Source organism: Penicillium crustosum, assembly GCF_028827405.1.
Source record: "Penicillium crustosum strain IBT 35664 chromosome Unknown utg000001l_segment0_segment0, whole genome shotgun sequence".
NCBI lineage: Eukaryota > Fungi > Ascomycota > Eurotiomycetes > Eurotiales > Aspergillaceae > Penicillium > Penicillium crustosum.
The window spans coordinates 7,569,405-7,593,399 of record NW_026623122.1 but is presented as its reverse complement, the minus strand read 5'-3'; the positions used below and the strand labels follow the sequence as shown (position 1 = coordinate 7,593,399).

The window sequence follows — 23,995 nt, the reverse complement described above, 5'->3', positions numbered from 1 at the left end:
AGTTGTCGGTGTATACTCCATGTATTCATTATCTATGACTACTTGGAGGTAGAATGTTATCTGCGGGGAAAAGATCACTCCGAAGATTCCCAGTTCTCCGCTCCGCTCCGTAATCCTTCTTCACTACACCTCAATGGCTTCAAGACTGGCAGCATGTGAAGCTTGCCGAAAAGCAAAGGTCGCCTGTGATCATAAGCGGCCGGCATGTACTCGGTGTGTAAGTAACGATAGAGCTGCAATCTGCATTTACCGAACGACTCCTTTCAAAAGAAAAAGGGTGGAGAGTTCTACACCCCTGCAGTCTCCTAGGTATGCGATATGTGATTATATTCGCTTTATTCCCACATGCTTATTGAATCTGCAGTCGGTTACCTCCGGCTCAGCCATCCTTCACCCCAAGGAATAATCCCTATCCGAACCCGGGCTTTCTAGGATCCTCTAGCCATGTCGCTATTTTCAATGAAATTTCCCCCCAAGACTATCATACATCCGATACATACCATCCTTCTGAGGATATGACGATGTTGATGCAGTCCCAGTCCACTGGCGAGAATATTTTGTTAATTCAAGGCGCAGATATTCTCAGGCAGCTGTTAAACACATTTCCACTCGCCGCCATGAAGGATTTTGTTACCTTCTGGCTAGCAACGGGAGCGAACCTAGCTCTGGCAGAGCCTTTTACTGAGAAGTGCACTGAAGACATGACCCGCCTATTCACGTCCTTCTCGCAAGAAGACAACTGGCATTTGGCATACGCCCAACGTCTAACTCAAAATTCCCGGGAACCTTTGAGGTTTAGCAGCACGTCCGACATGGAAACTTTCTCTGCACAGTTCCTTGACCAGAAATTCCGATGGGAAAGTCTAGGTATTTTCCTCTCTGCTGTGAGTCGAGCAGCAATAGATATATCATTTTTCCCGCCATTGTTCAAAACCGAAAAGGATCAGTTTATCCTTCGAAGGCTATCTACAAAGCTCAGTGATCTTGCGTTAGATATCGCCCTCTCGCTGGATTGCTTGAACGATCTACAACTGGTTCTACAGTATGAGAACTTTATTGTACACACCCATGTTGATGGGGACCAAAGTAAGAAACCCCCCTCAGTTTTGTTTGTAAAACTCGCAGCTTATCGAGAATTAAGGCTATCATTCATGGAGTAGACTTGGAGATGTTGTGTCGTCTATGTTTGCACTTGGATACCATGAGAATGTCGAAAAAACCAAACCCCAAATTCCGAATTTTCTTGCGGAGTTACGAAAGACGGCTTGGGCCACCACATACTCAGCGGACAAGAATGTGGCTATATTCCTAGGTCGTCCACCTCGGATGAGCAAGCGGTTCTGCCATTTTCAAGTACCTTTGACCCCTACGAGCTCGGATCAGGTTTGGAACACGTCGCACGTTGAGGACGAGGTCGTTAGATGGAAAACAGATACACCAATCTGCTACATGTCAGGTATCAGGTGGTCAACCCTCTGTGCTGCGCTGAAAGAAGATGTCCTCGAATTGCTCCGATCAAAGCAACGCGAGAATTTCAATCAGAAAGCTAGGTAAGCCAAAGCCATATAATGTAGGATTTCCTTGGTCATACTAATTTTTGACATAGCATCATCCGGCGAAAAGCTGAAATTCAATGGGAAAATCTACCTCCTCGCTTCCGACTTTCGGGCGCTCTGAAAGAATGTTCTGGGGATGCATTCGAACGCGACCTTCTAGTTAGCATACGCCTGGACCAACTACATGTTCTCTTTCTACTTCAATTGGCGTTTCTCGATACTCTGACCGAGCCCGATTCGTCTATACTCGACATCTCGGAGCAAATGCTTTCTATTGTAGTGGACAGTATTCTTCTACGAGACCAACTGGTGAACTCTGGAACAGGACTTGTTTGGAAGGTATGTTTATCTACTTCCAGGATCAGAACCTGTACTTACTAGATTAAACCCCGATTAGATCGCCCACTTCGGCCTCCCAGCTTCAGGGATTATCCTTCTTTCAATGCTGAAACAACACCGCACACTAATCCAAGGAAGAGACTCATGGTCTAAAACAATACTCAATCTCGGTATCTTTGTTGCGCAGGTGCAGGTAGGGAGCATCGTTCGGCGCGGAGACCCAAACTACGCCTTGATATCAAAGGCGACACAGACGATTGAGCGCTTCCTCGATTCTATACACCGTGAAGGGATACAATCGCCAACGCAACTGCCACCACATCTAGGAGAGAATGGCGATTGGGCTGCATTTTTCAGCCAGGATCTGTGTGATTTCGAGACTGACTTTTGGGAGAACCTCGCGTATCACCCTTCTTTGTTGGCTTCGGATCCTAGTTTGCCTCCGATATAGTGAATGGACATATTTATGTACAGGAATAATATACGACGAAATTGTCAATTGCTTAGATATGGAATTGCAACCACCGAAAAGAATAATTCTTAATATCAATCTGTTCATGTATAACACGTGGTACCCTATATACCATTCGACTATTACATCTCTACGCGGCATATTCACGATCGTTTAGGAGATTGTCTTAAGCACATGTGGATAAATCCACTCAAAGAATGGCCGCACGTGCACTTATAATTATTTCAAGGTACGTAACAAGTAATTGAAAGAAGGCATATTTACCGTATCAAATAATCAAGGCTTGATAATAAACACTGTAGTCTAACATAAAATCAAGTAGCATATCAAAGATATATCTAATGATTCTAAGGCCTGCATTGTCTATGTATTATAATCACATTTGGTTCTTCATCTTCTTCTGTTTTGCTTTTTATGTTATAAAACCCATATATATACACCCTAAGCTGTGTTAAATCGTCATGGAATAGATCACTTACCTGTCTATATTTGGGCCCTTCTAGAGCTCCTCATCCGGTTCTTCTGGAGCAGGTTGGCGGCCTATACGACCAAGATAATCTCGCATCGTAGACCACACGCCAGGCCCTGGTTCAACTTCCTTATTCTTAACCTTAAAAGCCGTATAGTTTTCGTCCATCGGAGTATCGCCATCAGCATCCAGGCTTCGTGAATCATTCTGAAGACGAGTCACTTAGAGTGGTAAAACTAGTCCATTCGGTCTTCTCCTTTGGCGTGTTAGCATCGGTCGATCTCTTCTTTTGAGGCGGGGCAGTCTCTGAATCCCCTGGGTCATCTCCAGCCCGTTTGCGATTAGTACGTTCCGTAGTACGTGTGAAAGCATCTAGCCCAGTGCAAGGCGGAGATGGAACTTCCGCAGGAACCGGCACATAGTATCCAGGTTGTGGGCTACCCGGGAGAGGACAGTGAAGAACTTCCGGTGCAATCACGAGAGGAAGATCCGGATCTATACCAACACCAGGGGGAATGAGAGGAACATGAGCAGGAATGGGGCTAGGGGCAGGAAAATCATCAGTAAGAATGAGAGTAGTTGTGTCAGTAGTAGGAGCATTACCAGAATCCGTACCGGCATCGCCAGCAATTGCCTCCGTAACAGCCTCATCAGCAGTGAAAGCAGGAGTGATTCCAGGATAAGGGGCCCCGACAGGGACATAACCAGAAAGATAAAGAGGAGATATCTCACTAATAGGAGCATTACCAGAATCCGCACCGGCATCCCTAGCAACTGCTTCGGCAGCAGCCCGATCGGCAGCGTCATCTGCAGCGATAGCAGCAATCAAAGCTGCAGCGAAAGTAGGACTAATTGAACGAGAAGGGGCACGGGCAGGGACATAGTCAGTACGAAAGGCAGGACTGATTCCAGGAGAAGGGGTACGGTCAGGGGCGTCATCAGTAAGAATAAGAGGAGTGTTACCAGTAGGAGCATTACCAGAATCCGCACCGGCATCTCTAGCAATTGCCTCCGCAGCAGCCCGATCAGCAGCGAAAGCAGCAGCAAAAGCAGGTGTGAATCTAGGAGTAGGGGCAGGGGCAAGAAGACGTCCAGGAACACAAGCGGGAACAAGGGCAGGAGTAGGAGCGGGGGCAGGGGCGGGAATAGGCGCTGGAATAGGGGAAGGGGCAGGAGTACGAGCGCGAATAGGAATCGGGGTGGGAGCAGGAGCGGGGGGAGGAGCAGTAGGAGCGGGGGAAATGGCGGGGGCGGGGGCGGGAGTGAGAGTAGGGGTAGGGGCAGTAGGACGGGCAGGAGCACGAGCACGAGTGGGAGCGGGGCCAAGCGTAGGGGCAGGAACGGGGGGAGGAGCGGAAGAAAGGGCGGGACCAGGAGCGAGAGTAGGGGCAAGGGAAGTAGGACGGGCAGGAGCAGCAGGAGGAGCGGGAGTGGGAGCAAGCGCAGGGGCAGGAGCGGGGGGAGGAGCGGGGGCAAAGGCTGGACCAGGAGCGAGAGTAGGGGCAGTAGGGCGGGCAGCACCACGAGCGCGAGCACGAGCACGAGCACGAGCACGAGCAGCAGTAGGAGCAGGAGTACGAAGAGGAACACGAGCAATAGGAATAGAAGCATCATAAAAAGCAGGAGGAATAGGAGTACTAGCAATAGGGGCAGGAGTACGGAGAGGAACACGAGCAATAGGAATAGGAGCATTAGAAAAAGCAGGAGGGATAGGAGTATCAGCAGTAGGAGTAGCAGGATGAAGATCTGGAGCAGTGGTAAAAGTGAGAGGAATAATAGGAGGAGGAGTAAGTGCTGCCGGAGGGTGAGGGGCAAGGCCGCCTGGAGCAGCAGGGAGAGGGACAACAGGAACGGGGTCAACAACAGGATAAGTTGGATCTACGGCTCTCCATGTAGCATCAGTGAAGCGGTAAAATCGAAGAAGATCGAATAGACGCTCGGTGAGGTCCACTCGATCTGGAGCATGAGCGAGAACTAGAGCTGGAAAGTCATTGTGCCTAGCGGTGATCCTACGTCTGATATCAAATCCCTTCTTACCTGTGAATACTGAATTCCAATGGCCTCCTTTTGAAAGACAATCGTACAACATCGGATTGTAGATCTCTCGGAGTAAGTGGACGACGGCTTGGGCACCTCCAGGGTTCGCGGCCATATTAATACCAATTGAGTGAAAAAATGAATCTTCGTGCTTTACGTTCATGTTCATTCTCATATTTGTGAAAAAGCGAGCCATGTTGGAAAAGGTTGATCAGAGGCGAATTTTATAGAAGTTAATCTGTTGGCTTGTTTGTGTTATTGGCTTGAGTTGATAACTTGGAATTGACAGGAATGGTTGGAAATAATGATGGTTTATGTAGGATTCCACAACTGCTAAATGCCCAAGAGACCCTTTGTGTTACTTGTTAGATTATTGCAAGCATGACCTATGTATTTCGAGAGCCACAAAGGGACAGATTCTATTCTCAACGTTTTTTTAGAACAAAGCAACGCATTGATGAGATGCTCGGCAAATCCAAACAATGTCTATATCGACCAGGGGCTAATTAAGGATATTAATTGCAAGCCTTTGTTTTCTTTCTCATCTGAAAACAAAGGAGGGCAAAGGGAGATGGTGTCCAAGAGTAACTAGAGCCTCCATTTAGAAACAAAATAGGAAAAAAGTGCTAGTCTAGTTTTTACCGTCTGGATCTATAAATAGGATTGTAATCTATATAGATAGTAGGCGTAAAATTATCGTTCACGTCCATACCAACCTCTGGCGCATTAATTCTTGTAGGAATAAAATTCTAAGATAATTCCTTGATCCGATTCCAAAGAACCCAAGGATATCCGATATATGGTGTTCGGATGGTGCCGGGTGCAAGGGTGACCGCTTTCCGTACATTAAAGCGCCGAGCATCTGATAATATCACCCCACCAGCCCGGGTTTTGGGGTTGTCTACCATAAACTCAAGTTGATAAACGATGGTTATAGTAAGAAGCCGTAATTCTTCTGGGCGGCACACAGTCTTTGCTGTTTGTCGTTTTCCGTTGTTTTAACTCTCCAAGAACTCATAGGCACTATATAAATTCCCTGAGCAACCATCTAAGTCATACTGAACTCCGAACTCACTCTATTTCTATGTCTCTTTGATTGGCTCCGGAAGACGACATGCCGCCTGGGGTCACTCTTAGAAACCGAGGTAATATAAAATAGACTATCAAACCAAGGTAGCTGGAGGTTTGCTTTGGTGTCGAAGAAATACTCAGCTTGTTCGAAGTCGAGAAGTACTCCGTTATAACTCCACCGCTGGTCCCCCAGTAATATCGCTCAGTCAGTATAGTCGGCTACGTCGTCCCAACTTGAGCTTGGCCACAGGTCCCCCCCTCCCCCTCCAGCGCTTCTCGGTGTGGAGTTCGTGCATTCGGTTCTCGATTTTGGGCTAGTCAAGCTACGAGCCAAGCAGAGAAAAGGGTCCTGGAAAGTTCTGGGCATTGGACTTGTGGAGGGGGCCCTTCCTGCCTAGGGGACAAGCATGCCGATGGACGAGTCCCATTGCTTAAGGCGCGAGGCAATCGCGCACCCCGTCAGACCGCTTGGACACCTACACTAATGTAACAACCTAAAATGAAGGGGACTCTATAGTATGCTTTATTACATCATCGAAGAGCAAAATTAGGTAGCATTGGATCTCACAATAGAGTTCCATCCCTCGCATATATTATCCCGAGTTTCATCCTATAATATGGCCAAATATCTCCAATGCCACGAGTTCGCGGCTGAATAGAGGGTTGAGCGGAATCATGTGATCCGGGTATATCCGATGCTGACTGCAGTCTCACACGCTCTTTGTCATATGCAGGGATGTAGCATATGCAAGAATCCGAAAAATTCACCTCCTTTTCAGATTTACGAGAGAATCGAACGGACAACCAGCCACATGTAATAAAACATACGTTATATTTCCTATTCCATTCCCTTACGACCAGGTTGTATGTCGCATGACCCGAAAAGGCCGAGGCTTGGCCTACATGATCATCCTTCTTCCCCCGCATGCGCTTTGACATGGTCGATTCAGCGATGATCGATGATTATTGACACGGGTTGATTTTGAAATTTGGACAACTGTGTTACACTCTTCCAAGCCTCGCTCGAGACTCTTTTATCTATGTCGGTGGCGCCACAACGTATAGATTTAGTAGTATGGCGTCCTGCCTGTGACTTGGCCCCAGGGTGCTATGATCCCGTTTAGCGTCTTAGTGCTGACGGGTGGTATAATGTGGCTGTCCTTAGACAAAGCCACAGGTTTACTTTGGGGCTGATCTGCAGCTGTGTCAACCCCACGGGGAAAGTTTGATCTCTTTTTATATTCCGTGGGGTAGCCAATCTTTCCCAGTCTCCCTCCTAAACTTTTTTTTAAAACGTAAAACGAAAGATCTCCTGAATCTGAAAAAGCCACCAAAAAACTCCCCATCATGGATGAAAAGTCGGCTAAGGACCCTCCTCCTCACTATGAGAATGCGGTCTCAGGCAAGACAGAGCTGGATGAGGCAGCCAACCCAGGTGCACCTGAGCGCCGCCAGGCTGCTGGTATCAACATCGTTCAGAATCCGTTGATGGTAAGCCTACAACTGAAAGCTCCCATCTTTCATGGTCATGCCGAGCATGAGCACTGACCGTACTTGCGTCTACAGCGTAGCTCCAGGGAGCAGGCTATTATCGATGCCCAGGCGTACGCAGAGTCGCACAATATGAGCGAGTACGCCGATCTGTTTGGTCGGGCTGCTGTCGTTGCAAGGAGCCCCAAAGAATTCGAATCGGCTCCCGAGATTTATGAAGAGGAGCGCACCGCACTCGCATATGAGAGGGACCACAAATGGCACGGCCCGTTTATGCTTTGGTACTCAATTGGCCTGTGTGCTGTCGGAGCCGCTACACAAGGATGGGATCAGACTGGATCTAACGGTGCCAATTTGTCCTTCCCCAAGGAATTCGGTATTGATGGCGAGGGAAAAGATGAATGGATCGTGGGAATCGTCAACTCTATTATCTTCTTGACCGCTGGTCTTATGTAAGTCTAGCAGCAGCAGTGAGGAGTGATCTCCTTCTATGTTTGGCGACTGACTTCATAAACAGTGGTGCTTGGATTGTCGATCCACTTAACCACTATTTGGGTAGAAGAGGTGAGATTTTCGTCACTGCTCTCTGTCTCACTGCCACGCCAATCGGCTCTGGCTTTGCAAAGTCTTGGCAAGGACTATTTGTTGCGCGATTTGTGATGGGTATCGGCATTGGTGCAAAGAACGCTACGGTGCCTATCTACTCGGCTGAGATGGCTCCAGCCAGAACTCGAGGTGCTCTTGTCATGTTCTGGCAACTTTGGGTTGTAGCCGGTGGGTATCTCTCATCCCTCGTCAAGAAATATAGCTGATCTCTAGTGCAGGTATCTTCTTGGGCTTTGCTGCCAACGTTATTGTCAAAGACGTAAAAGATATTGCGTGGCGTCTCCAGCTCGGTTCCGCATTCATTCCATCTTTCATCCTCGGCGTTGGCATATTTTTCTGCCCAGAGTCTCCTCGTTGGCTTATGAAGCATAACAGACACGCCGAAGCATTCCAGTCGATGTTGCGGTTGCGAGCTCACCCGATTATCGCTGCGAGAGACTACTATTACTCATATGTTATCTATGAAGAGGAACTCAAGGAGGCACGGGGTGCAGGCTATTTCTCCCGTTTGTGGGACTGTTTTGCCGTGCCGAGAATCAGACGGGCTAACTATGGTGCCTCGACTGTTATGATTGCGCAGCAAATGTGCGGTATTAACAGTAAGTTATGTTTCATCCCATGGGAGTAGCAATTGGTAACACATTTTAGTCATTTCATTCTACAGCTCAACCATCTTCCGGGATGTCGGCTACACAGAAGACCAAGCCTTGTATGCGTCGCTTGGCTACGGTGCTATTCAAGTCGTGTCCACCATCCCTACTTTGTTCTTGATCGATACCAAAGGCCGAAGAACCCTGACCTTAATTGTGAGTCGTTCCAGGATCTTTTACAGAATATTACTGATTTGTTCTTACGAAGACATTCCCTTTGATGTGCATCTTTCTACTAGCCGGTGGTCTCTCTCTTTTGAACAACACGGACAATCACGCCGCAATGATTGCACCGGTTGCCTTGTAGGTTTAAGTATTATTTCTACTTTGTCCGAGCATAGACTGATTGAGATGGTCTTATTAGGTTTGTGTATCTGTTTACTATTGCCTACTCCTTAGGTGAAGGACCAGTCGCTTTCCAATACTCTGCTGAGGTATTCCCGACTATTCAGCGAGAACAAGGAATGGCGTGGGCTGTTTGCATCAACAACACTTTTGGTGGGTATTCCAAAATCAAATCCAATCGAGCATCGCATTAACAATATCTTCCCCAGCTGGCGTCCTTAGTCTAACTTTCCCTCGAATGATGACTGTGATGACCAAAACCGGTGCATGTAAGTTGACACACTTTTAAACCGCGATGTTCAAATTGCTGACCCTTCCTTTAGTTGGCTTCTATGCTGGTCTTAACCTGCTCGCTTGGTTTATGATCTTCTGCTTCGTCAGAGAGACCAAGCAGTTGACTCTAGAAGAATTGGATCGTAAGTCATCTCTCAAATTTACTTGAACATATACTGACATGTATTGCAGAGGTGTTCTCGGTGCCGACCAAGAAATTCATTCATTATGAACTCACTGTGTGGCTTCCTTGGTGGATCAAGCGATACATCTTCAGACAGAAGATTGAAAGGCCACCACAAATCATTGCACTTGGTGACGGGGTCAGGTAAACTCTCACAGATTTCCATGTGCTGGATATCTTCAGACTGAAACTGTTGGGTTGATGCCTTCTCTATCGCTGGTAACTTGGTATTTTCTTCATCCTTACCCCATGAGGTAGAGTGACCTACATGATAACCGCAATAATTCCGGTCGTTACATATGCAGAATAAATTTTTAGTATTGTTCAATGACTATTGAAGCAATAAGGCAATGGGGCAGTGAAATCATAACTATATCAGGTACCTGTAGGTAAACAAAGGGGATCCTTCGGCAGGAACAAATCGGCACGTCTTCAGATTTCTAAACTTCTGTCAAAGAGACTTTTCGCCTACTATTATTGGCATATTCTTCAACTTGTATTTTCATATCCCCTCACTACATTATGGATCAAACATGGGCAGAATGGCTCCAAGAAGGCATGTGGGAAAACATCCTCGGCGCGTCCGACCTTGTCAATGCGTGTATTTTTCCTTCGCAAGCCTCTATCCAATACACTGATCAACTCTTGCAGTGGTACCCGGTGCATTCGGAAGACACATTAAAGCAATTTGCACACAGAACACTGGATGATTTTCTTGGGATGATTGTTAATTTTATAGAGCAAAAGGACACCCTGCGATACAGGTTCAATGTCCGTGGACAGTTGAACTTCGACCGCCTGCATGATTGCTGCGTTGCTGTTGCGAAATTCGGATTCGAAGAGCCGGCGTACGCAGTTTTGTATATTCCCTCGTTTTGTCTGACGGTGCCTGAACTGGTTGCAGGGTTGCACGCAACATCACCGCTAAGGTCCTTCGACAAGGGACCGAATACATTTGAGGAACATGCCACCGCCATAGTGGTCCATGCGATTGTTTGAGTCTATTCAAGAATGATTTGCTCAGGACGCCGGTATGGGTATATCTACACAGGAGAGGCCTTGGTATTTCTTCACATCCCCTTAGATGATTGTAGTGTTGTCGAATACTATCTCTGTGTTCCCACGCAAGACATCGATTCTCATGGCTATGATGCGGATTCAAACTGGGTTCGCCGGTCGGCTTTGGGCCGAGTCCTCGCTTTCGCACTACAATCTTTAAATTCCACTCCACCATCGCAGGAATGGCAAGACGCAGTTTATCAGTCCTATCGCCCTCTCGAAGACGATTATTCGATCTTCATGCCCCAAGCCCCGGATGACCTTCGACTCCGCCCACCAGCAGAGTTCATGTATGAAAACTCATTCTGGCCGAGATTCTGGGGCAACCTTCTGTATGCAAACATACCAAGGGGAAATTCTGTAGGCTCCGGTCCACAACAGTCGGACGTTTTTAGGCCTTACTGTACCCAGGCATGTCTTCGGGGCACCTTTGAAAAGGATCTTTTAGATCAAAACTGTCCGAACGCTGATAAGCATGGCGTAGTAAAACACCGAATCAACTCACAGGAGATCTGCGAGAGGATGAATGAACAACTTCGAGCGAATCGGTATAGAGGATTCCAGCAGCTACATATTACCGGTCGAGTCTGTTATCTGTCAAAAGCAACACTGCTATCTCATGGGTACACGATGTTGATCAAGGCCACCAGTATGAGGCAGTCGGACAGGATCCATGCTGAATTGGAGAACTATGAGAATTTGATGTCGTTGCAGGGGTGTCAAATTCCGGTATGTCTTGGGATGTTTTCACCCAAGATCCCATATTGGTATCACGGGGTTAGAATGGAATACATGCTGCTTCTCAGCTGGTCTGGCATCCGAACGGAGGAGGAGCATGCGACCCTCGAAACGTGTCAGTTCCTCGAACAGGAGATGCATAAACTTCAGGATGTATTTCAAGAACACGGAGTTATTCAAAGAGATGCATCCTTCCGAAATGTGCTGTGGAATCCCATGTCACAATCCTTCGTGATGATTGACTTGGAAGATTTGAAGTATGTGAATGGCGTTTCAGAGAGCTCCGAGGGACATGGCAGCCAGCAAACCCGGTCCAGTGGCTACATTGCAGATGATGACAGGTAACCTTCGATTTTTGGTGCTCACAAAAGATATTGTGAGCAATAGTTGGCGGAGGTGGAAGAAAGGGTGCTGCAAAAGATTCTATATTTATTCCCAAGGCTATCTTTATTCTGGGTGTCACCTTCTTTGATGCCTGTAAAGTCGCTTCAATCCTGTGTAAATTGCAGTGCAAGAAACAAAACCCGTAATTGGGATCATTCCAGATCAAAAGTCTATTAGAAATGGGTTAGCACTGGATGATTACTTCAAATCGCGAATGAACATACCATATCAAACCAAACACCACCTGCAAAGGTGGATTGACTTTTCCCCTGGTTCTTAAAACCAACGCTCTCATAGAAATTTACCAAGTAGTCATGCGCAATAAGCACAACCTTGCTTGCCCCAAAACACCCCCTCCCAAGATGCTCAAGGTACGCCCGGACGAGAGCTCTCCCAACCTTCTTGCCCTGATACTCCGGCGAAATAGCAACAGAGTGAACTGCAATGCTATCACCATACTTGTGATTCCCGATTAACTCATCATTGACGAAAACAGGCTCATCATCCAGTGATCGCCAATTCTCCGGCATTGACATCGATCCGTCCGTGATACGTGTATAGGGAGAGCGGACTGCAATGACATGGCCAATGAGTGTAGGTGAAGCTGCGTCTTGCTCATTCTCAACAAAGAGTCCCAGACATAGTTCCGGGCATGCTCCCAGACGATAACAGAACTTACTCCGTGTCAGAAGAAACAATCTTGGAAATAACTCATTTGGTTCAGGCTCGGGCTTACCTTTTCCTCGGAGCATCGCTCTGCCTCTGTAAAGGCTTCTTCGACAGCTACGCAGATCTTCACATCTTCCTTGTTCAGAGTCCGGGTGAAGGCATTGGTTCCGCCGAGGCTTGGAATGTGGATGTTGGTCCGGGTCATGATGTGATGCTTATATTGATTTTCAGGGATGAGTAATAGATTGTAATAGAAAATAAGTATAAAATTAATCTAACAAGAGCCAAAAAGATAGAATCAATGCCCTTTTAATGAGTCAGGGCCATTTCTATATCGGCGGGTGGAGTAAGACAAACCGGAGTATTCGGACCGGAGTGTTCGGCGTGGACAACCCCGTGGAGAACCTCAAATGGTCGATCACTACGGAAAACGTGAAATCCGGAGCAAAAGTGGATATTGAGCGTTATCGATGCAATGCATTACTTCTAGATGGTCAAGGGGCTCACGCCCTATCAACTACACCGCTACTGTGCCCCGTAGTAGATAGCATTCACTGGATTGTGGTCAATGGTTGTTTCCGTAGAAGTTATGTGCGCTATATATATATATATCCCTCAACTCAAGTTGAGGCATGAAAGATGGCAGCTCGGGTTTCATGCTTTGTTGTTGCTCATCATTGTCAAGAAAATTGGGAACTAGCCCTGGTGACCTTACATTTAGCAGTAGCTTGATCGGAGATGAGATAATTTACAGATTGACTAGCTAATATTACATGCTGTCGCTTCCAGCCATTCACAATTTCGCCAACAAGGACTCAACAAATGTGCGCAGTCCATCCAACGACACATCCTCCTTAACGCCCAACCGACGGCACTGCACCTCCAGAGTTTCCTTCTTCTTCCACCCATTACCAACAACAACAATGATAGGGTATCCAATCAAATCTGCGTCACCAAGTTTCCAGCCCATACTCTTGTCACGGTCATCGAGGATAACATCGACAGGAGCCGCGGCATCGCCGGTAAGACTATCATAGACCTGATCCGCAACGGTTTCCAGCCCCTTTCCTGGAACCACCACAACCTCATAGGGTGCCATAGCACGTGGCCAATTGAGTCCCTTGGAATCAGCAAGGCGGTTCGCCACTGCGGAGATCATACGCGAGACACCGATACCGTGACATCCCATCTGCATGGGTACGATTTGTTCCTTGGCTGAGGATTTCGCATCTGCATCCGAAGATCCCTCGAGAAGAGCAGAGTTGACAGAAACAGACGCATTCAAGACTTTGCTGTATCGAGTTCCTAGGTGGAATGTGTGTCCTAGCTCCACGGCAGAGTGACTAGTCAAAGTTCCATGTGCGCACTGCGAGCACTGGTCTCCGTCATGCACACGGACAAGGCTGAGTTTGTTTGAAGTCCCAGGGAATCGGTCCAGCTTAGAGTAATCTATGTCCGAGGCCGTGCAGCCAACTTCCTGGAGGAGATCACTCAGCGGAGGGCGCTGGTATACCCGAACCTGCGAGTCGTATAGGTCCAACACGCGCGGCTTATGCGTCGAGGACTTGTTTGCCTTTACGTGGGCGGTCCATCGCTCTAGTGGGTTCTCCACGCTTAGATCGAGATCAATACCAGCGGCGGTCGCTACCGCCTTGACGGCGTGTGAGTTGACATGGCGCTCAACAGGCTCTGTCGCGCCGTTCTGCATTGAAAACTTGGGGTGCCAGCTCCGCACGATGGTGTTGCTATCGTGAGAGATAGCCATCCACATGCCAGTTGAAATTGTGGGTCCACCTTCGACAAGTTTATCATCGGTCTGGAAGCCAGGTGCAGTGGTCTGCTCGGACTCCTCAGAGCTGTGCGTCTTGCCGTCTGCAAGTTCTTCGTTATATACATGGTCACAGTGTGAGCAGCTGACCACTTCGTCCTCGCCCTTGGGACTGATGAAGTGGTACTCATGGCTCAATGAGCCGCCCATATTCCCCGAGTCTGCTGCCGCGACCAGGTAGGGAATCTTGAGTTCATCGAATAATTGGGTATAGGCATGTTTGACTGCTTCATATGTTTTCAGCGCTTCGCTGACACTGTAGTCGAATGTATAGAGGTCTTTCATGATAAACTCTCGCCCACGAAGCAGGCCCTGTCTGGGCCGGGCTTCATCTCTGTACTTTCGCGCTTCATTTATCATTGCGTCAGTGAATTTCACAAGCACCAGGCATATAAATGTTCTCACATATTTGATATACCCGCAGAGGCAGGCTCTTGTATGATGTTGTTAGATTCCCCACAAGTGTTGTAATTTCTTCCTCGTGTGTTGGGGCCAGGAGAAATGGGGTGTCTTTCCGATCATGAAATCGGAATAGCTAGTTTGGATGTTAGTGACATTTTGAAAGACAGTGGGTATGATCAACCTACTTCTGAGCCGTCGGTCAGTCTGCCAGACTGTCCCCATAATTCTTGCGAGGATATCGAGGACAAAGAGACCTTAGATGCGCCTGGATTTGCTTTAGTTACCATCCCATGCCAGACACGGGGTATATTCCATACCGAGTGAGCGCATATGCTTGTCAATCAGGCGCTCAAGCTTATCTTGAACGCGTAAACCGAGTGGGAGTAGATGAAACACTCCAGAGTATGCCTGGAGGGCTGTCAGAGATATTTAATTGGATACAAAGATGTGATTGCTCACCTGTCGGAGGAAACCACCTCGGACTAGCAGGTCATTGGCATCCTCTAGACCTCCGTTAATATCTGGTGATAATCAATTCCTATCGGGGTTCTGAATGGCGTACCCTTTTCACCATCAACGGGCTTCTTGGAAATACCACCTGTAGGGATCCAGATATTTGAAACACGGCTTCTGCCGTCAACCTACACCGAGTCAGTACTCACTATCAAGGGTATTTAACCAATATTTTGGAAGCGCGTACATGAAGATTGCATTGCTGAACGCGCAGGCTCAACGCTAGCCGCCGCCCGGCTATGGGCCCTGATAGAGGTCGTAGCCTAGAAATCATCGATCAAGATATTCCAAGGCGTCGAAAACTATTATTTTTGGCAATTGAATTGCTGGCCAAACACAAAATAAATTGTAGAGCAAGCCGAGTCTCCCTTCTCCGATGTTTCTTATCGTGTTGGTCCGAGCGCCCCGATAACCCGCCGCAAAAGATTTCTCCGTTCAATTTTCTTTCCTCCATCAGTCAACCACAAACAAAATACACCATGGCTGCAGGGAAAGGAAAGCGCTCTTCGGGCGCTAATGAGATTGCTCCTGCGACGAGCGTCTCAGCTCCCGCTGCGGAAACTACGCCATTCATGCCGGACGAGAGTGCCTTCGCAGGTCTACGACAAAAAATCGAACAGCGTTTGAAGAACCAGAATCAGAGCACCGGGAAAGGCAAGAAAGATAATACCAAGACATCGGCCCCTACCTCCAATGCTTCCGCAAACAAAGGAAAACAATCTCCCGCCAAGCCCGGCCGCCCTCAAGATTCTGCCCAAGGCAAGAAGCGGGATCGCAACGGCGAGGTGATTGCTCGCGAGCAGAACAAGGGTGGAATTGCCAAGCAAGAAAAGCCCAAAGCTGGCAAGAAGAGCAACGATGACGAAACACTGCGCCAGGAAATTCTAGCTATGGGTGGTACCGAGGAGGATCTTGATCTACTTGCTGGTGTCGACTCTGAGTCTGAAGTTGAGGGCGAGTCCGGCAATGTTGACGATGATCTTCGGAAGCAGCTTTCTAGCATGTTGGAGGCTTCAGGCCATGTCGTGCCCGAGGATCTAGCGGATGACGAAGTCGAAGACGTCGAAGAGGAAATAGAGAGCGAGGATGATATCGAGGACAGTGAGGACAATGCTGAGAGCAGCGGGCCAGAATCCGATATCGAAGAAGCCCCGGCCCCGATGCCAAAGCAGTCTGAATCTGTAGTTCCCAAGGAGTACTTGAAGCTGGTAAGTCATGGACCATCCTGGCACCAAACGCCTTTTGCTAATTTGATCATTATAGAATGTTCTTCCTCGGTCCGACTGGTACAATATCCCCATGCCCTCCTCCGCCGACGACACGAAACATATGAACGCTTTACCCCGCCATCTTATGGAGCGCGTCCACGAGCTGGCCAACAAATTGCTACAGGAAGAAAATGAGGAGTATGCGGCCGCCCAGAGGGCATCTGCTTCTTCTTCCCACAAGTTCTACTCCACCATTATGGCGTCTGGTACCCTGAGCGATAAAATCTCCGCCTTGACTCTTAACGTTCAAGAGTCGCCTTTGCACAACACCAAGGCACTGGAGACCTTGATTGGTCTCGGAAAGAAGCGTAGCCGTGCGCAGGCAGTTGAAGTTCTGCGATCATTGAAGGATATGTTCGCGCAGGGTACTCTGCTGCCCAGTGACCGACGATTGAAGTCTTTCACCAATCAGCCCGGGCTCGTCGCAGCATTCCAAGGCGCCGGTGGGCGGTGGAACGAGAAAGAGCCTCTTCCGGGTGGTTTGAAAAAGAGCCAGCTGATTGTGTGGGCCTTTGAAAACTTCGTGAAAGATCAATTCTTCGAAGTTATCAAGATTCTCGAGATCTGGTGCAATGACGAGATTGAATTCTCACGGACCCGTGCCGTCAGTTACGTCTACGAACTTCTCAAGGAGAAGCCCGAGCAGGAGACCAATCTTCTTCGACTTTTGGTCAATAAGCTCGGAGATCCCGGCAAGAAGATCGCCTCTCGGGCATCATACCTGTTGCTGCAACTCATGCAGTCGCATCCTATGATGAAGCCGATTATCATCAAGTCAGTGGAAGAAGTGCTGTTCCGCCCTGGCCAGAGCTCTCACGCCAAGTACTACGCTGTGATCACTCTGAACCAGACCATCTTGAGACTGAAGGAAGAAAAGGTGGCAGCTCAGCTGTTGGACATCTACTTTGGACTGTTCCTCGTGCTTCTGAAGCCCTCCCACCAGGGCAAGCCCGCTTCCAACGGGAAGCCTGCTTCTAAGGGGAAATATAACAAGCATGGAAAGGGACCGAAGGGCAAAGGCGACGACGATGCTACCAAAGGACAGGCCCAGGACGATGAAATGCGGGAGAAGCTTATCTCTGGTGTCTTGACTGGTGTCAACCGTGCTTATCCTTTCACTGACTCTGATTCCGAGCGGTATGTTTCTTTTCTAACACCATATTCCTCCATACCGTATACTGACTTCTACTAGCATGTCCAAGCACCTCGATACTTTGTTCCGTATCACACACTCCTCGAACTTCAACACCAGCATTCAAGCTCTCATGCTGATTCAACAGCTTACGGTGTCTAACCAAGTCTCTGGCGACCGCTTCTACCGCACTCTGTATGAGTCCTTGCTGGACCCCCGCGTGGCCACCTCATCAAAGCAATCTCTCTACCTCAACCTCCTATTCAAGTCTCTTAAGAATGATCTCAACGTCCGCCGAGTTAAGGCATTCGTGAAGCGTCTTGTCCAAGTACTTGGCATGCACCAACCCTCTTTCATCTGCGGTGTCTTCTTCATGATCCGCGAGCTCGAGAAGACCTTCACAGGCCTTTCGTCCTTGGTTGATCAGCCGGAGGAGAATGACGATGATGATGAAGAGGTCTTCCGTGACGTCCTCGACGAGGATGACGAACAACCAGAACCTGCTCCTGTCGTCGAAGCCAAGAAGCAGAGCAACGTATACGATCCCCGCAAGCGAGACCCCGAGCACAGCAATGCTGACCGGAGTTGTCTTTGGGAATTGCTGCCTTTCACCACTCACTTCCATCCTTCCGTCTCTCTTAACGCTACCAATCTGCTTGAGCACAACCCCATGAGTGGCAAGCCAGATCTGACTCTGCACACTCTCACTCACTTCCTCGACCGCTTCGTATACCGCACGCCCAAGGCCAACGCCAGCTCCCGCGGTGCTTCTATCATGCAGCCCCTGGGTGGTAGTGAAGCCGCCGACCGGTTGGTGGAGGCTGGTAAGAACGCACAGAACCAGATGCCGCTCAACACCGAAGCCTTTTGGAAGAAGAAGGCCAACGATGTTGCCGCGGAGGATGTCTTCTTCCACGAATACTTCACTCGTGTCAACAAGGACAAGGAGAAGGTGCGTTCCAAGAAGAGCAAGGACGCCGATGCCGAAGATCAGTCCGACGAAGGTCTCAGCGGAGACGAGGATGAAATCTGGAAAGCTCTCGTCGACTCTCGCCCCGAGCTGGAAGCCGACGAGGACAGCGACGACGATCTGGACATGTCCGATTTGGAATCCGCCTTCGACTCCGGCGAAGATGGGGAAGGTGCGGACGAGGACGACTCCGACGGTGGCGTCATCTTCAACGACGAGTCCGATGTTCCTTCCGACGAGGAAATGGCCGAGTTCAGCGAGCCCGAGGAAGCCGCGCCCCCGGTCAAGTCCAAGAAGGCCGCCAAGAAACCCTCCAAGGAAGCCGAGGAGGACTCAGACGATTTCGACATGGATGTCTCGGACGACGATGCCTTCATCGACAGCGACGAGGAGCTGCCATCGGATATGGAATTGGGTGGAATCGATCTCGAAGAGCCCGAAAAGCCCGCCGATGCTGCTGCCCCCGAATCGAACCGCAGCAAGCGTCGCAAGCTCAAGCAGCTGCCCACTTTCGCCTCCGCGGACGATTACGCTGCGCTGTTGGACGCCGAGGACGATGGGATGTAATCTGTTTATTCTTGCACAGAAAGAGTTCGATTATTTCGTACTCCCAATGGGGGCCAAAATTCCTGTTTTGCATCTGGAGTTGTTACAGGTTGCACACATTCTGCCTTTTTTTTTATTTCTTATTTTTCATTGTTGTCTATATCTACCTTATCTACTATCTATTCCGTCTCTGGACGCTGCAGTCAATACAAGCTCTTTGGAATATGCCCAGGACCTAGACCTAACAAGCCTGCTGATCTCAAAACCAAGCCTTACCCCTCTCTAGGCAAAAGTACGTCGTCCTATAGGACAGCTTCGGTTGTCCAATCAAAGGGGTACGCTTTATACTGCTGGTAAATTTTGGGTTTCAGCAAGGTCGCAAGGGATACGGAGGGACTGACTGTACGGAGTACGGAGCACTGCGTGCATATAAAAGATCTCAAAGTATATTGTAGTAAATGTCGCGCATCATAAGGTCATAGAGTAAAAATTACACAGGGAACATGTTATTAAATACCGAGGGCATCCAAATAAGCTCAGATCTTTCTGTGGCTTGAAAGCCCCCCCAAATCCCTCGACACCACCCGGAGTACGCCGTGTGGATCTTGATGCCATCGCTGCGGGTTCGCACGCAAGAGCGGCTGATGGGGCCGAGGGCCAGAACTACGGCGACTAGGTATGCCACCGGGACACAGCTCTCTTATTGGTTCATATTGCCAGGCAGTATTTTAGATCCGCCCTCACTTTATCAAATGTTAGTTATACTCCGTGCGGAGTACGGAGTACATGGAATGGAATTCTCTTGCACAGAATATGTTTTTTTTACTGCCTTCGTATATACCTAAAAAGAGTATCAAAAAGACCAATAAAAAGACAAACAAAAAGATATAAGGCTGTATAAGCGGCCGACTATTCATAAAATTACTATATTAAAAGTGTAAAAGAGAGGTTGAAATTAGTACACAACTAGATTAAAATTAGCATGCTTCGAGGGAGCGGTGAGAAAAGCGGTCAGGTAGTATTCAATGAGAGAGTTGTACCCCGGTGGCACATTTAGTCGCCCGTACAGAACGTTCAACGTTCAATGTTGTTTACTGTTTTTGTAACAGTATTCAATATTTTCTTTTGTTAGATACCATGCCAGGTATGTATCTTGGAATACCTAGGTGCATATTATGTGTTTGGGCATGGTTTATGCTTGATTCCAAGCAAGGGGCCGGGGCCTCAGGGGCCAGACTCTGAGTCAGCAGCACGTGGTATGTATTTTGTTGGCCTCAGGCAGAAAGAAGCAGAAAACCTAAGTGCAAAGTCAAGCCCAAAGTCAATATTTGACAACTTTTGCCGATCCTTCCATAAATTACCTAGTACCAAAGCATACTCTTTGAAAATAAAATCCCTGATCAAATATACCATGTTTCCACTATTCCATGACTAAACCCATGTTCGCGAGGCATGGTATGCATGGATTCGTTGAGCTGGATGGATTCATTCGACAGCCATCCGCATGCGGGGCCGCCACAGTCCACTCAATGCAAAGAATATCGCACGATACGGAGATGCGGGCGCAACCGACTTTGCCTTAGTGGGTTAAGCACATTCTGAGACTCCAATCATTTGGCAAGCTAAGCTCCTGGCCCCCCTTGGAAAAATGCGGATTCGGGATGCCCGTGGAGTTTGATATCAAAAGAGGGAAAAAGAGGAAAATAGGCGCACACTTTGTATACTGACATCTGGATGCCTATGTACTGGCAAACATCAGTACTATATATAGTGTACAGTTGCGATCTTCAAGTCCAATGGTCTGTATCCAAGTTCCCTGATGCCCAGGTACTTTGACTTCATCAGGTCCTGAACACAGTCCCTTGGCACAGCCTACCAAAAGCCACGGCTTATACCTCGCCAATTGCGGCTGATGCTTGGCTCTAGCAACGTCATATTACTACATTTTGCCTGGTCTGCGATTTAGTTGATTTTTATCCCTTTTTTTTTTTTTTTTTTACTTTCCGGATGTCAAAGAGTTTCAGTGGAGGTCGGAAATGACGGTATTCTCCAGATACCAAATTAATAGATTACCATGCAGATGCGATCGCGCCATACGGAGTGCCTGGTATTCTACTATACTTCGAGTTTTTTTTTTTTTCTTCTCACTATATTTCATCTCTCTCTTCTATTTCTTCCTTTGCATCTCTTCTTCTTCCCACTCTTCGATCCAAGTTGAGAATTGCGTGCAGTTCAGGGAATACTACCTTAGGTACCCGCATTTGCCCTAATCCGTCCAGCTTTGATCGCTTCACCTTCCAACCTGCCGATCATCCCCAGAATTCAATCATTTGAGTGTAAGTGTCTGACCGGCGCATCCGTCCAGAGAAGAAAAAAAAAAGAACAAACATAGAAAAAGAACACAATCCGCTTACACCCCACCAGTCTCCTATCAATTATCTTCTTGAGGAACATTACATGCAGCTGCAGATCTTCAACTCTGCTCTCGACTCCACCGAGTTCCGACAAGCGCGGCTCGTCCGCTTTTCAAAATAAAAAATGGCTGTTCCAAATGGATCGCCTAACCCTGCCAGCTGGGACCATGACCGGGACCACAACAGCGTCGAGCTGTCTGACAAGTCCGAGCAAGAGCCCAAACTGAAGGACTTCGACATTGAGGGCCAGGGCCGCCGTGGCTCGCTTCATAATGTCACTGCTCTCGACGAATCCTCAACTACAGAAAGCATCGGTCGCCAGATTGAGATGGAGTCCGAGAACACAATCAAATACCGCACGTGTAGTTGGCAAAAGGTACGCTTCGATTAGACCGACATAAGGAAGTTGGGGCCGATTGACTGATCCTTTTTCTTGAAAACAGACTGCTGCATTGCTTTTCTCCGAATACATTTGTCTGGCTATTATGTCATTCCCCTGGTCATACTCCATTCTGGGTCTGGTTCCCGGTTTGATTTTGACCGTGGTTATTGCCGGCATTGTCTTGTATACTTCGCTGATCACCTGGTATGATACCCCGTCCAATAGCTACAACCAGCGGTGAGCCTCGGTGCTAATGTTTGTATAGGAGATTCTGTCTGCGACACCCGGAAGTCCGCGATGTTTGCGACATCGGTCAATACCTGTTCTGGGACTCCAAGATTGCGTGGTGGGCCACCGCAGTCATGTTCCTCCTGAACAACACTTTCATCCAGGGCCTGCACTGTGTGGTCGGTGCCGAGTACTTGAACACGATGTCCAACGGTGCTGTCTGCACAGTCGTCTTCTCTCTAGTCGTCGCCATCATTTCCTGGTGCTTTTCGCTGCCCCGCACATTTAGTACGCTATCTAAAGTCGCGACCCTCTCTGCATTTTTCACCTTCATCTCCGTCGTCCTGGCTGCAGTGTTTGCCTCCGTCGAAGATCACCCAGCAGGATACTCGGCGGCACTGGGAGAACCCACTGTGCTCGTCGTTCCTGCCAAGGGCACCTCATTTGTCAAAGGCATGAATGCCTTTTTGAACATCAGTTACACCTTCATTGGCCAAATCACCCTTCCCAGTTTCATCGCCGAAATGAAGGAGCCCCGCGACTTTTGGAAGTCCGTCACAGCCGTGACAATCGCCGAGATTATCGTCTTCAGTGTTGTCGGCGCAGTCACCTATAACTACGTCGGTAACCAGTATATGGTTGCGCCGGCCTTTGGCTCCATCGGCGACGACGTGTTCAAGAAGGTCTCCTTCTCGTTCATGATCCCGACTATAATCTTCCTGGGCGTATTGTACGCCTCTGTCTCGGCCCGTTTCATCTTCTTCCGCCTGTTCGAGGGCACTCGCCACAAGGGCAACAACACTGTCGTTGGCTGGGCTGCCTGGGGTGGAATTCTTGCCGCGCTTTGGCTTGCCGCCTTTATCATCGCCGAGGTCATTCCCTTTTTCTCCGACTTGTTGTCTATTATGAGCTCCCTCTTTGATTCTTTCTTCGGATTCATTTTCTGGGGTACTGCCTATATCCGCATGCGCGCTGAAGACCACGGACCTCGTTTCTTCATGGTCCGTGGAATTCGGGGCTGGCTTGGATTCATTTTTAATGTCTTCTTAATTCTCGTTGGTTTCTTCTTTTTGGGACCCGGAACATACGTAAGTGATGATCTCCGCTATTTGGATTGACTTGTTCTTTTTTCTCCCCGTGCTAATACATTTACCTCTAGGCTGCTGTTATGTCCGTCGTCACCAGCTACGCAGACGGCACCGTCGGTGGTGTTTTCACCTGTGCCAGCAATGCACTGTAAACTTCCCGCAGGGCGAGGAGTTTGTACCATTTTTTCATCTTCATCTTCGCATTTGGATCTCTTGTGCACGTTATTTTCGACCGACCGGTTCATAGACTAGATACCGGTGGCTTATGACTGTGATGACCGGAAAGCAAAGGGGCGGATAATTGTGGATTACACATACCACTTGGCCACCTTTGGGGTATTGGGAATTGTTTTATTTTTCTTTTTCCAGATGGATGCACTGCCTGTCGAGGGCTCTCAATTGCTGTGTATAGCTTGACGGAACGCCTGGATCTTGGGGCTTGCTCCCCTACATGTATATTTTTATCCCGGCATTCTCTAATGCAATTGTCAAATTCCAATTCAATACAGGCGATCGGCTTGGGGGCTGCAATTTGGCTCTCCGGGTATGATTTGCCATCGCCGCGGCAATACTCCGATGGCCTTTTGGTCTACCAATCAATGTAGCCATGTACCTGACTCTAGGACACAATTGCCTCCGATGGAGAACACAAACGAGGATTCTCCCATGATAATGCAATTGTTAACACGTTCTATATGGAAACAGGCCAATGATATAGTCAGACTCTAAGAGCTATATATCGCCATCAGCCTCCTGTGAACGTCCAAATCGGGCAACGAGCTACTCCCCGATCGCCTATCACCACGTGACTTTCCCGCGATGCTTCCCCGACGGCGGATTGGTGACTTCTCGCAGTTCATTTATTTCTCTTTTCCTCTTTT

At 48.4% G+C, this 23,995-nt stretch overlaps 9 protein-coding genes across 9 annotated transcripts; 6 read left to right on the top strand and 3 right to left on the bottom strand.

Annotated features, from left to right (window-relative positions):
• Nucleotides 1-133: 133 nt before the first annotated feature.
• Nucleotides 134-2,346, top strand: N7487_002853 (uncharacterized protein; the record flags this gene model as incomplete). Its single annotated transcript, XM_056870600.1, has 5 exons — nt 134-309; nt 365-1,086; nt 1,142-1,550; nt 1,607-1,895; nt 1,954-2,346. The coding sequence occupies 5 exons, from the start codon at nt 134-136 to the stop codon at nt 2,344-2,346; spliced, it is 1,989 nt and encodes a 662-aa protein (XP_056735384.1).
• A 520-nt stretch (nt 2,347-2,866) lies between these two features.
• N7487_002852 (uncharacterized protein) lies at nt 2,867-5,069 on the bottom strand (the record flags this gene model as incomplete). Its single annotated transcript, XM_056870599.1, is given in 3 exon segments — nt 2,867-3,057; nt 3,074-4,810; nt 4,874-5,069. 3 exon segments carry the CDS (start codon nt 5,067-5,069, stop codon nt 2,867-2,869), a joined length of 2,124 nt encoding a protein of 707 aa, XP_056735383.1.
• Nucleotides 5,070-7,291: 2,222 nt separating this feature from the next.
• Nucleotides 7,292-9,641, top strand: N7487_002851 (uncharacterized protein; the record flags this gene model as incomplete). The annotated part of the gene is made up of 10 exons (XM_056870598.1): nt 7,292-7,435; nt 7,511-7,887; nt 7,953-8,209; nt 8,260-8,640; nt 8,690-8,847; nt 8,900-8,994; nt 9,056-9,189; nt 9,246-9,305; nt 9,360-9,452; nt 9,502-9,641. 10 exons carry the CDS (start codon nt 7,292-7,294, stop codon nt 9,639-9,641), a joined length of 1,839 nt encoding a protein of 612 aa, XP_056735382.1.
• A 374-nt stretch (nt 9,642-10,015) lies between these two features.
• N7487_002850 (uncharacterized protein) lies at nt 10,016-10,492 on the top strand (the record flags this gene model as incomplete). Its single annotated transcript, XM_056870597.1, has 1 exon — nt 10,016-10,492. One exon carries the CDS (start codon nt 10,016-10,018, stop codon nt 10,490-10,492), a length of 477 nt encoding a protein of 158 aa, XP_056735381.1.
• Nucleotides 10,493-10,504: 12 nt separating this feature from the next.
• N7487_002849 (uncharacterized protein) lies at nt 10,505-11,635 on the top strand (the record flags this gene model as incomplete). Its single annotated transcript, XM_056870596.1, has 1 exon — nt 10,505-11,635. The coding sequence occupies one exon, from the start codon at nt 10,505-10,507 to the stop codon at nt 11,633-11,635; it is 1,131 nt and encodes a 376-aa protein (XP_056735380.1).
• Nucleotides 11,636-11,826: 191 nt separating this feature from the next.
• N7487_002848 (uncharacterized protein) lies at nt 11,827-12,548 on the bottom strand (the record flags this gene model as incomplete). The annotated part of the gene is made up of 3 exons (XM_056870595.1): nt 11,827-11,844; nt 11,899-12,348; nt 12,411-12,548. The coding sequence occupies 3 exons, from the start codon at nt 12,546-12,548 to the stop codon at nt 11,827-11,829; spliced, it is 606 nt and encodes a 201-aa protein (XP_056735379.1).
• Nucleotides 12,549-13,136: 588 nt separating this feature from the next.
• On the bottom strand, nt 13,137-15,360 carry N7487_002847 (putative proline--tRNA ligase AIM10; the record flags this gene model as incomplete). Its single annotated transcript, XM_056870594.1, has 7 exons — nt 13,137-14,518; nt 14,577-14,706; nt 14,759-14,838; nt 14,891-14,981; nt 15,033-15,076; nt 15,136-15,214; nt 15,274-15,360. The coding sequence occupies 7 exons, from the start codon at nt 15,358-15,360 to the stop codon at nt 13,137-13,139; spliced, it is 1,893 nt and encodes a 630-aa protein (XP_056735378.1).
• Nucleotides 15,326-19,023, top strand: N7487_002846 (RNA-binding ribosome biosynthesis protein MAK21; the record flags this gene model as incomplete). Its single annotated transcript, XM_056870593.1, has 3 exons — nt 15,326-16,294; nt 16,350-17,491; nt 17,547-19,023. The coding sequence occupies 3 exons, from the start codon at nt 15,326-15,328 to the stop codon at nt 19,021-19,023; spliced, it is 3,588 nt and encodes a 1,195-aa protein (XP_056735377.1).
• Nucleotides 19,024-21,540: 2,517 nt separating this feature from the next.
• N7487_002845 (putative neutral amino acid permease) lies at nt 21,541-23,266 on the top strand (the record flags this gene model as incomplete). The annotated part of the gene is made up of 4 exons (XM_056870592.1): nt 21,541-21,792; nt 21,860-22,002; nt 22,064-23,114; nt 23,186-23,266. The coding sequence occupies 4 exons, from the start codon at nt 21,541-21,543 to the stop codon at nt 23,264-23,266; spliced, it is 1,527 nt and encodes a 508-aa protein (XP_056735376.1).
• Nucleotides 23,267-23,995: the final 729 nt, after the last annotated feature.